The sequence below is a fragment of the Anser cygnoides genome, chromosome 4 (assembly GCF_040182565.1).
Source record: "Anser cygnoides isolate HZ-2024a breed goose chromosome 4, Taihu_goose_T2T_genome, whole genome shotgun sequence".
Taxonomy (NCBI): domain Eukaryota; kingdom Metazoa; phylum Chordata; class Aves; order Anseriformes; family Anatidae; genus Anser; species Anser cygnoides.
Window position 1 is genome coordinate 44,644,938 of NC_089876.1, and position 12,790 is coordinate 44,657,727.

At 39.1% G+C, this 12,790-nt stretch overlaps 1 protein-coding gene across 14 annotated transcripts in view; it reads right to left on the reverse strand.

Annotated features, from left to right (window-relative positions):
• Positions 1-12,790, reverse strand: part of ZNF827 (zinc finger protein 827) — a 160,192-nt gene that overhangs the window by 20,683 nt on the left and 126,719 nt on the right. For all 14 annotated transcript variants that reach the window (XR_007166113.1, XM_048071772.2, XM_013175072.3 and 11 more), the window contains one exon: positions 11,628-11,731. Coding sequence is in view for 13 of the 14 variants with exons in the window: in XM_048071772.2 (XP_047927729.1) it covers positions 11,628-11,731 (104 nt within the window). In the remaining variant the exon portion in view is untranslated. The remainder of the gene's footprint in view (positions 1-11,627; positions 11,732-12,790) is intronic.

Here is a 12,790-nt window from a genome sequence, read left to right on the forward strand (position 1 = left end):
GTGTATAAAGTTCTTTTTGTCACTATGCCAATTTCTACTTGCAAGTCCACCTGAAGTGGGGGCTTTTCTTCCATAGAGAGGAGGTAATAGCACATTTAGGGCACTTTGCAGAGTCTAACACTTGTACTCTATCCAGGATTCAGATACAAATAAAGACAAATTGGCCTTTTGATTACTTTTTTCTTTTCAGCTCCCTGCATTCTTTCTAGAGGAGTAAAAAGTTCTTTACGAGGGAAATCGTAAGCTGGTGACCAGAAACATCAGTGGAGGGGATGCAAAAAAAACCCAATCCCAAGCACAGACTGAATACCTCTTCCTGACCTGAATAAATTAAGATTCAAAACTAAATGAAAGTAACTGCAAACATCCAGCAAAAGCCACCTTGCAAGTTGCTGGGGGAGAGGTACCACCCTTCACAGTACATGGTTGCTGCTGTAAAAGAAAACAATTCTTGTGCTTTTCTTGCAAATTTCCTGAGCGATAAGTAACGAATCTGCCATTTCCTTGAAGCCCTTAACTCACTCCTCTTTAAGAGGAGATTCACCTCTCCTCTCTCTCTTCCATAAACACGTGTCCCACCTTCCTTCTGCACTGCTCCCATCTGCCTCTGCTCGGGCTGCATCCGCAGGGCACCAGGGTAATCGGCATTGCCCCCGGCCCCAACAGGACTCGACTAAAACATCCAGGAAACAGCAGGGAACTTTGTACCCTGATTGAAATAGGGCTGTAGAAGAAAAAAGCCTCTTCTCTTGCTTAGATATTTTTTCAACAATGGCCTTTTTTTTTTCTTAAGCTGTCCCAGTAGCCTGATGAATTTTGCATTTAATTTACTCCTAGGCAGACAAATATCATAGAAGACAACCTTGTACAAAATAAGACAGGTGAGGACTGGAGAGTCCCAAGGTAACTGAAAAGAAATGCGAAAGAATAATGTCTTCCTATTCCTTTTGCAGAGCGAGAAAAGTCATTTTAAAACCTCTCTTTCTATTTCACGTTGGGCTTGTATTTGGAAAAGTTTCCTATTCGGTCTGTTTTAGAAAATTTTCTGATATTAAGACAGACAAAAGAGGACATGAGACTTCATATGAGTTTGAATAACATGCAGAGTCTAAAACCCAGCATGCCGAGCATTTATAAGCCAAAAGCCCAATCTATCAAGTCTCTTTCAAAAGGTTATTTAATCACCATTACAGCTTTGCTACTGAATTTATATCACAGCATTGGAGCTGGAAGGGACCTCAGGAAGCCACTTTTTCCTCTCCTTCGCCCAAAGGTGCACCCACCACACACAAAGCATACCTATCAGTCCTGACAGGTGCTTGTCTAACATTTAAAAAAAAAATCCTCCAGTGACAGAGGCAACACAGCCTGCACGGCAGTTGTTCCAGTGCAAAATCCCCCCCCACTGCTAGAAAGTTTTACTTGATGTTTAACTTAAATCTCCTCTGCTGTCATTTAAATCCATTATTCTATATTTTACTCACATGAACATAGGCAAGATTTATTCCTTTTCTCCTAAAGTTGTCATTTTACATATTTGAATGGCATTATCGTGTCTCTCCTCTTTCTTCTCCAGAATAAACACAAATCTTTCAACCTTTATGCATGGCTCGTGGTTTCTCAACCTCTGACCACTGCTCTCGTGCACATTGGTTTGGGGTTACAAAGCCCAGAATTGGATTCAGGGCTCCAGCTGTAGAGCAAGAAGTACCACAGGTGCCTTACAGACAACATTCCCAACATCTCAAAGGGATATCTGGCCTTTCTGCAATGTGTATGTTGTCAGCTCCACATACAGTGTTTGACCAAGACTGATCCAGATTCTTCCCTGCAGTTGCACTGCCTGGCCGTTCATCTCTCCCCCCTTTTTGTGGCGCTCACCATTCACCCAAGCATGGAATTTTGTCCTCACTGAGTTAGCCAATGTTTTCCAGACTATTTCTTCACTTCCTCAAGACACGACTGAACTCTACTTCTGTCCTCTGAAGTGATTAAGGCACCTCCCAGCGTGGTGTCACCTGGACATTTAATAAGCACATTTTCTCTTCTGTCACCTACATTAATTAAAGGACTGAACAATATGAGAACAAGCGCAGACCCTTGCAGAATCCCACTTGGTTCCTGGGGTTTGACAGCTACCCTCACCCACCTGATTAAAGTTTCACCTGCTCTAGGTTTTCCTCCTTACTGTGTTGTGGGAAGCAGCGCCAAAAGCTTCACTCAACGTAAGGGTCAAGTTTCGTTAATGGCCTGGCAACAACCATTGTCAGGTCTTTTTCCACACAGATCTCCCTGTTTGTAACAAGTGTACTCCCTGAGGCCAACTGCTGTTAGTTTGCTGTTTTCCCTTTTTCCCTTCCTGAAAATCACATTTCATCAGTTCATGGCCATTCTTCACCAGGTTGCCTTCTGTCACCTGCATCAAAACACAGGTCCAAAGAACCAGCTAAACAACCTTGTGCTGCCCTGAATTAGTCTCCCAGAAGACAAGTTAGGCAAAATCTGACATTTCTCATTCTGTGCTTTGGATGAGTGTAGCTGCTCAGTAAGCCCTTCTCAGATTTGACCTCCACTTGTGTTACACATTTATTTTGAAATACTGATGGCTACAATTACTTTACTTTTTAAAAAATCACTTGCTGTCAAACAACTGAGAAGCCACATCCAAAGATGTTAAGAGGTAGCAAAACCTGCCCTACTCAGGGTAAAAAGAAAGCCCAAATGCTAAGTTTTATTTTCCATGTGGAATGAAACTGTTACCTTTGCCCATTTTGACTTGGATTTGATGATGGTGATATGAACAGCTTCTGGTCTGCTGGATTTAGTGAAAGGAGTCTAACATGGGTTTATCCCGAATGAAACCGGAAGGTATTTGTTCTGAGCAAAATGACTTTCTTATGCCATTTACCATGAAGCTGATCCTGCTTTAGGAGGAACAAACACAAAGGGAAATGAAATGAAATGAAAATAAATATTTTTGTCTGTATGAGAAGATCATGCAGTGTAAGACTGAAAAAAATACCATGTATAAAGGCAGCCCATAATAAAAATTGCCCATTAAAAAATCATAACTTTTCAGATAGAAGTGCCTTTAAAGACTTCCATTAGACATGGACCTGAATGTATTTCTGTTTGTCTATTATAATTAACACTTTTCATCTTGAAGGTCCTGTAAATAACAGGCAAAATAATCAGTGCAGTGCCTTCACAAGGAAAAGTAGTAGCCCTGTATGCCCACAGCAATTCTTGCAAAGCCCAGCTATTTAGCATATGCTGTATTTAGAGAGGGAGTGGACAATTCACCAGGAGTTTCATGCGTTCCTCAGAAGGATCTGATCACAGTCCCCTTAGTTGCTGTGGGAATGGCCAATAAATTATGATTGTTAAGAAAAATTTGAACATGTACACATTTGCACATGATGCACACTTCAGTTGTCCTATTTTAGCCAAAGAACGCACTGTGCATTTTTGAGCAAGAGGAGATTTGATGAGTTGAAATGGTCTCTTCTGCCTAAGAATACTTTCTCTTTTGAAAGGGGCCTTGTTAGTTTTGAAGTGTGATGGCTGCTCAGGAGATGGGCACTATCACTGCACCACAGACCTGCAACACACGTGCATTAGATGCAAACATGCTTGGCAGCAGACCCAGAAAAAAACTGAAAAGGAAATGTAATCCTGTAAGTTTGCTTGGTAAAGAGATTCCAAGGAAAGAAGCAGAAATTCAGACCCCCCTGCTCAAAGGCTGCAGTGCAAGCTGGTTGTCAAGGCAGCTGGGCACACAGCAAAAGAAGGCTGCGCCCAGGCAGACGATCAGGGGAACCTGAAGACAAGATGCTATAGATAAAAACAAGCAAGAGTCAGAACCACTGTCACACAGTTTAGCACTGAATTATGTTGAACAAATTCTGAAAATCTGTCTCTCTTTGTGGAACTATGCCAAGCGCAGCCCACTTCTTCAGCAGTTCAACTATCTCGGTTTCCTAGAATCACTGTCTACAACTTGCCAGTTATCTGTCTCCTACTATCAGACTTCAGAGAGCAACCAGGATGGCTGACAATCCTTAGCCTCTTAACGTGTGCAAAGACAGCGTACACCAGGTAGCGTGTACCCAAGAGATGTACTTTTTGTGTGAAGAATCAAAGTAAAATACACGTTGGGAATCAGGAACTTAAATGAACTACTCAAATCAATTTGCCACTCTGTCACAAGTATTTTCCTACCATTTATGAGGCTGTCACATCGGTTGGATTTGTCAGAGGGCTCTCTCCACTATTCTTCAGGTATCTGCATGGATTCATATACATACACAGAAAGAGAGTATCTGGTTGAATTTCACCCCAGACAGGTATCAGAAGAGAAATAAAATTAAATGGTCGCTTTTGAAGACCGAATGAACCAGATTTTGGGAGGGTTAGTGAGTACCTAACACTGTGTACTGCAGGCAGTGATGACAGCAGCGTAGCATCTACCTCCAGCACTGCTTCCAACACGCACATTTCACAACAATGCTGAGATGGAAATGAACAACAGGAACAAATGCCTGGTGGAGCAAACCCTGCATAGCGATTCAAGTGCCACTCTATGTTTTTCCACGCTGCCAGGAAGCCAACAGGGATCAGGCACTAGTATCATCAAGAAACTGAAGGGGTTATCAAATGTCCTGGGTGGGCAAAGCTCATAACTCAGAGCAAAACTGTAAGCAAATGCAATGATCATAAACACCAAAAATAAAGGGATAAAGGAGGAAAAAGTGCACTAGGTAAGTCAATTCATGTGCAAGTGGACTCCCTCTGCTACTACATAGGCAATAAAAAATTGCTAATCCATCACAGGGCCAGAAAACGCTCCTAGGATTTTGAAATGTTCTTTTAGACTTAAAAAAAAGTCTGAAGTCCAGCAAACATGACTAAGGGATAGGAGCATCTGTCATACAAGGACAGCTGGGACTGCTCAGCCTGGAGGGATCAGCTTGGCAGGTGGGATCTTTTCAACATGTATATATACCTGATGGGGGGAACAGCGAAGAAAAAGCCAGGCTCTTCTCAGTGGAGAAGAGGCAGAGGTACAAATTGAAATGCAGGAAATTTCATTTAAACATAAGAAAACACTTTTTTTTTTTTTTTTTTTGGACTGTGAGGGTGGTAAAGCACTGGCACAGGTTGCCAAGACAGCTTGTGGAGTCTCCGTCCCTGGAGATATACCAAACCTGCCTGGACAGGGTCCTGAGCAACCCACTGACTGTGCCCTGAGCAGCCAGGCTGAACTAGACCGGTCTAGTTGAACTGTCTTTTGTTACCTCAACCATTCTGTGATTCTCTCAGAAATAACAGTCCACAGGTTCTGCTGCTCTGAATATACTAGAAAATCAAATGCTTGTATTTGTATTCTTAAATCCTAGCTTTCCTTTAAACATTCTGGCATTTAGGATTGCGAAGAAAACCTTCATAAAGCAAGCAGGGAATTACCTATAATGTGAAGTTAGAGGCTTTTTGGCAGATATAAGTAAACAACAACGGTAAGAAGGTGTGAATTGTTCTAATTAACTCCATGGGTACATAGCTGGGAAGCTGTACAATGGCAATTTAAATGCCAACATTTCGTTGTTGAGCACTTCAGCCGAATCCTTAGGGCCTGTGCATTTCACAGTCCCCTATGGCCTAGCACATTTTCCAGGGTGACAGAAGTGCCACAGAAATAAAAGCCTCGAGGTCTCCTTCCATCTCTACAGTGCAGTTACAGTGGTCTCAGGAACAACATAAGGTAAGTTAAAAATAGAAAGTCTGGCAACAGGCTAAAAGAGGCCAAGCTGGAAAAGAGTCACTGGCAACTTGTGGAGAAATTGAAACTATAGCCAGATTCACTCTTAACTTCATATTCAATTTATCAAAATCCTGACTTTCTTAACTAACCCAGAGATGACCCAAAATTCAGAACTAGTTGCAATGGATAATTGCAGAAGTTTAGTTTGCTGCAGAAGCCACAATCACAGTGCAAATACTGCCAGAAATACTGTATATCAATGAGCATGTTTGTAGGTTGGACCAAAAGGGCTCTTGCTACCTACTTTCTAGATGCTTTAAGCCACATATGCAAAATCACAACATCAAGATTACAACATTAACCTTAAAGTGTCTTTAAAAAGGGATTAGGAAGGAAGAAACATGTTAACTACTTCATTCTAAAGCATACGGTACCTGGACAGCAGTGAACAGCTTAATTACTTATCACATCCAAGTTAAACCCTGTATGTCCAAGAGTTATTTTCAACTACAGTCACAGAAGATACGAAACAAAGTAAGTGCGGTCACAACCACATCAATCTCACATAAATGCTGAAGGGTCATATGGCTAGAAGATACGGCCTTACCTTCACCCTGCTCACATCCCAACAAACTATTAGAAAAAAGAGAGTAGTCCGCTAGTTCCCCCGATCCAGCTTGCAATATGGCCACACAAACATCAGTACCACTGCATTGGAGAACGTGCAAAAACATGCCCAGGGAGCAGGCAGATTTGCCTATTTTAGCTTATTAAAGTTACTGTGGAATTACTGCTTTAGAGAACAGAAACAGGAGGGTGCAAGTATGAAGGGTTACAGGAAAAACATGTACATCTGCTGAATAGTCCTGTAGTAGCTGTAAACATACAGGAATCTTTGTCACATATATTAATTTAATTCAATAAATGCAAATATAGGATAATGCCACCAATGGCATCATCATTAAAAATACAACTGACAATTGTTTTGCACAATGTTTCCAATTTTTTACTGACCTAAAAGTATCACGCTACTGATTCAATATTGGCTTATGGGCATTCCTGAAGAGTAAGCATGGGCTGTCATCTTACAGGTCACTGCAGAACATGGAGACCCAGTGACAGAAGAGACTGATGCATTTTCAGAAAGGGACTTGAGGACAGAAGCTTTATTTGCTTTATTTCATTGAAATAAATACCAGTGGTAAATTTAGCTTGGAGAGCCAGAACTATTCATGGGCTACAAGTCACAAAAACCTACATCTTCCAGTTCCAGAAGTCCACTTCATCCATGCGAAATTCATTTATCACAATCAAAATTACAGTTTTGCAAGTTACAGTAAATTTTCACAAAAAGATGAAATTAAAAAAATAAAAATAAAAATCCTCTATAGATGAAATTGTTTCAATATTTGGCACTGGCAATGTAAGTGAAAGATGATACAAAGTTCTTGGTGAAATGGAGAGAAAATAATGAAATATTCTTATACTACATACAGATATGCATGGAGAAAAAATCCTTCTCAAACCCATGGTTAGAGTCTTTGACAATATTAATGAACTGACTGGAAAAAAAATAGTAAATATCACTCATCTGCATTTCATGGAGGCAGGTTTGATTTACAGAATGAGTCAATGAGATACTGGAAAACTGTTAAAACACATTAAAGATTGGCTAAGGGTCAGGAACACCAGCATAAGATCAAGTCTTTGATTTATCTAGGGATCTGGGCTGAACTACATAGTCTGACATACAACTAAACTGTTCTGTCAAAAGAAACCAGTCTTATAAAACAGGAGATAAAAATGCCCTTTTAAAGCAACTGTTTGAAATGAAAATTTTCATTTCTTCCCCTTACCTTTTGCTAGGCCAAAAAAGGTCACTTTGCTGTTCTTAAAGGAAAAAGCTCGAACTGTTGAATTGCTTTGAATATACCTTTGTATTGGATATGACTTTGATACTACTGTATTTTTTGCACAAACTGTTTGAAGTGGTCATCAATACTATCTTAATTTTAATTTTTTAACAGAAGTGAATATATTTAGATAGTAGAATAATCCAGAAAATTAACTGCAATTAATTTCATATGCTTATTAAGGTACAAAACACTTCAGAAAGGAAGGGAAATAATTCCCCAAACCCATCTAATACTTTTGAACTACGTACTACAGGAAACTTTCTTCCCTCCTCAAAATATTAACAATTCACCACAGATTATCAGGGAGGTACCATTACTTCTGCTGGACTCCCCTTCTAACAGCTGTGGAGATTTTTTCATTGGTTACCAGACTTAAAAGCTGCTACATGCTAATTATTTCTCCTGCCTGTGATACTGCTGCTGATCAGGATTCCTTTCACCTTTATCTCAGGTTAAATATATTGCTATGCCATCCTTCCCCCTCCCCCCCCTTATTTTTTCTCCCAGTAAGTGCCCCAATCAGTGCATTTCACACATCTTTTAATAGGTCTTTCCTAATTGTTTCATACTCCTTGGGGATCTTACATACTCAGTGCCCTACAGAGTGCGCACTTCCTCTTAAATTCCTAATCTTGCAATTCCCTTATAAACTGGATATGAAGAGAAGTGGTTTGCACTAAGAAGGATGGCAGTAGGCTGAAGGGCTGCTACTATACGAAGTCTAAAAGACTGAACTGTGGACCAGCTTAAAAATCCTCTTTGAGTTTTTAAGCATTGCATTAACAAAAGTATAAATATGCAGAAATTTCAGAGTATTAAAGAAATAACTATGATCTTGATAGCTACAATAACAAGTGAAACAATTCAAATTACAAGGTCATATGCCTATGAAGTAACAAGAAGAATTGCTGTTGCATGCTGTGGAATCATCAGCTGAAATTGTAAAGGAAAAGAAAAACATGTCACTATTTGATTAGCAAATGATTTGCAAGTCATCAGTGTGTTGTAGTTAAAGACTATGATTAATCAGTAGAGGCATTTCCAATATACATAAAGATTTCACGCTACTGAAAAAGTAATTGGTAGGACTTTACGTAGAATAGCATATGTAGTTCTTACTACACATATTTGCAGAGATTAATTGCCCTAAACAGAGACAGAAAAAGGCTATGATGCTGGTCAAGGAATGGAAACCCTATCATACCAACAGAGACTAAAAGATGTTGACTGGCTTACTTTTCCAAAAATGAAGGCTGGAATAAGGGGATATAAAATAGCACATCAGATGAGGCCACAAAAGAGAAGAATTATCAAAGCTGAAGGATACCATGATAAAAGGAAAAAAAAAAGTGGACGTTGTTGTGAGTAAATTTTGGCTGAGAGTGGTCCAACTCTTAAAACAGGTGAGCTTCTGAAACAGTGTCCTCATACAAATAAGTAAGGATGACAGGTTTAAGATGGATTATTGATAAATGATACAATTACATAATATTGTTACCTAATATAGAAAAGAATTGAACCTGACACATGAGATATCTGACCGTCCCATGTTCATGTCACTTTCCCAATTCCTCTTCAGCTAGGGTGCCAAGAAGTCTGCACACAGAAAATTGGCAGGAGTCTGGGGATACATCAGTTTGTGCTGGTACTCTCTTGGAAAGAAGCATGGAGATGGAGTTTCACCAAAGCCACCCTGACCGACCTAAAGGCTTCCTCACGCCACTCTGCCTGCCTGAGCCGTGCCAGGTCACAGAGCACCAGTGCAGAGTAGCAGCTCAGATCCCACACTTGTTCATTAGCCTCCGTTAGCCGTGGTGACAGTGACACAGAGTGGCATTTTTGGGTGTGGGCACTGCTTACTGAATGCTGCTGGCTGTTAGAAGCTAATCTGCTTGTATTTTAATTGATGACTTGAAGATGACACCAGACTGCAAATTTCCTGTCATTTTGTGTGCTGTTCTTTTCTAGTTCTTACTATCCCATTTCAGGGATGAAATAATCCCAAACAAATGTCAACCAAAAGCATACATACAATTTAACCATGGGACACACCACATATACATTTCCACAGCATTTTCTCTTACATCCGGTTGGCCTTTACTGTGGTTTGTTACTGTTCCTTTATGCTACTCTATGCAGGGATGAAGCTTTTTCTGAGCTATCCATAGCACCATGTAGATTATTTCTTCTTAGAAGGTTGAAACTCGTAGAAAATCTACCTGTGGATATTCTACTGTTCTTTTACATGAATTTTACATTTGTAATTGATTAAAAATTTAAATCACATTCCTGATGCTACTGTAAAGTTGCTGTTCAGGTCCAAGAATTTATTATGAAGCTCAGAAAATGAATGACAGTGTTGTTGCAAAAAGAAAAATGAAACAAACTGACATTTTTAGATTTTCAGTATATATACTGCTGTTACATATTGGAGTCTTTTTAACGTTTGTTATAATGCACAGACCTATCCAGCTAAGACTTATATTCCATAAAGTACAATATGGGGCATCATGAACATATAAAAACCAGTTCCTCAATAGCCATTTTAACACTCCAGGATGTCCTAACCAACTAGATAATTTACGTCTTTTAAACATGTTACCAAAACCCATCCACAGTTTTAGTGGCCTCACTTAAAATGAAGTCTTATTGAGAATCAGAATTCTTAGACATTCATCTTGGTATGATGTAAGAGCATTACTGCTAGAGGCCATGTCCTCTGAGGTATTGAGCGCTGCCTAAGGAGTCCAAGAGTTCTTGTCTTTCATCTGGGTATATGAATATTCTATATTATGCCAAGGTCAAAAGCCAGAATTGAAGCGATAACCTGGTTTACATTTTAATACTTAGAAGTACCGCAAAACTGATCTGGTTCACCTAGTCCTAGGTTACAAAAACCACTACCTTCCTTGGGAAAGTGTAGTTGAGAATAGCCTGAAGACCCTTGTCCTCCTGCTACAATTTTTCTTCTTTTTCTGCCATGAATATTTACCCTTAGACAACATCTAGCTCTTAACCTCATCTGCCACTTCACAAGCTGTCAAATGACTATTCAAGCATTAAACAAAATGAAGGGTCTGTTAAGTTGTAAATTAAATGACAGTCTATAGTTGAAAATTAGCAGTAACATGCCCAAAACTTTATTGATCGCTAAGAAAAGGTGAATAACCCCCACTGCTACTGGCTGTGTAATTACTGACCTTTAGAACTCAAGAGCTATTAATTTAAGAACAGATACCAGTGAACTAGCAAACGAGATATTTTGCAACAGGACAGTAAAGGCACGTATCAAGGTTTTGCATGTATTTAGTGCCACCTTGAATGGTACTGATATATGTCTATATTCTCTCTTTTAATGCAGAATATAGCCCAAGCTACATTTGGGCATAAAATGCCTGTCAGCTGGTTCAGAAGATCAGTGGGAACGCACCCACAGACACCAAGGCCAAGGCCTTTCGGTATCTTGTTAGAACTCCGTATCTTTCCAAAAATGTTTCTAAATTACTGTTAAAGGCAGGAGAATTGTATTGTCAAGCTCAGCCACTCATGCGCATACTGCAAACATTTCATCCATACTGTGAGAGATGGAGATAGAAATGGCCAGTAACAAGAGAATGGCAGGCAGTAATCAGATGTAAGTTCATTTAAACATGGAATACACACACCAAAAAAACCTACCTGTTAATACTGCTGTTTAATCTGTTATAGAGTCTTTGTTTCCTTATACAATTCACAATAGCAGTTTAAAGAGTAGTAATATAAATAAATCATTTTTTTTCCTCCCATTAAGCACTTACTGTGATGGAAAGACAGTTACCTTTTGACAAAGTAAACTACGTTTTAGGAGCACTGGTCAGGTGTTGTTGCTGTTTACAGTAAGAAAATAAAAATAATAACAATAAAAAAACCTATATTGACTGGAATTAATGAAAGAAAAAAAGGTATCTGACCTGGTGCAGATGTCCTTCCATGAAGAGCTGTTTCATTAGGCAGGAGATCTTTTGTGTTGGAAGTGAACGGTGATTGTCTAAATGTGTCTTCGGAAAAGAAAGGGCTATGGGGAAAATAAGATGTCTTTTTGTAAACAAAACAGCAGTTAACAACAACAACAAAAAAAGCAAGCACGATTTTTGACCTTAACATTATATTAAAAGCCCCATTTAATTTACAGAATTCATGCTGAAAGATATGCAGACTGTGAGGTAAGGTGTGGAGAAGGAGCATGCTTCGGGAAAACTGCATCTGAATCAAAACTGAAGTCCTCCCAAAATGTTTTTAATTACAGTATTTCAACATCTCACATTTGCTGTATCACATCACAGCGTAGATCATGAAAATTAATGCTTCAAAAATTTGTATTCTACTGTCATATCTGGAGAGGGCAACCAGGAAAAGTGCAAAATACTATATTACATATTTTAGAGTATTTAATAGTCTGATGAATATATTAATTATGTTCAAAACAAAACTTTTCAAATTTTAGGTTAAAATTATGCTGAACAGTTCTCTTTTGACACAACATCCCATGCATGAAATTAACTCCACCAGTTTGATTTTTAAAGCAGGGAACAATTCACACATGCAAACTGAATGGTGACTTCCCAAATAGAGCATAAATCACCAGCCACTTGATTCTGAAAAGTATAACATGCTTTGGTTTTAATTAACACACAGTAAAACGTTAATTTCAATAGTGAATGGGCATTTCTGTGAAAGTATTTTTTTTCTGCTCAGTTAAAGATCATAACGGAAACAAGGATCCCTTGTCCACAGTACAGACAGACATTAGTAAGCATTACATTATAAATTAAAAATGGAAAAGGATAATCCCTCTTGGAAAGCTGTTTTCTAATGTAGTGTATTCCATCTGCATACAAAATATGAACTTCTTCTAAGCAAAATGGGAATTACATTTAAATCTGATCTTTACAGTATTGAGATTTCTTAACAGGCTGCTGTATTAGAGGTGTTTTAAAGGTGTAAGACAGGAAGCCAGCTCATTTCTGCATTTTATTCTTATTGAGCAATAAAATCCAGGAACCCTTTCAGGATAAGGAATGTAGTACAAGTTCTTGAGGAGCACTGCACAGCAGGTAGTCCGGAACCAGAGAGT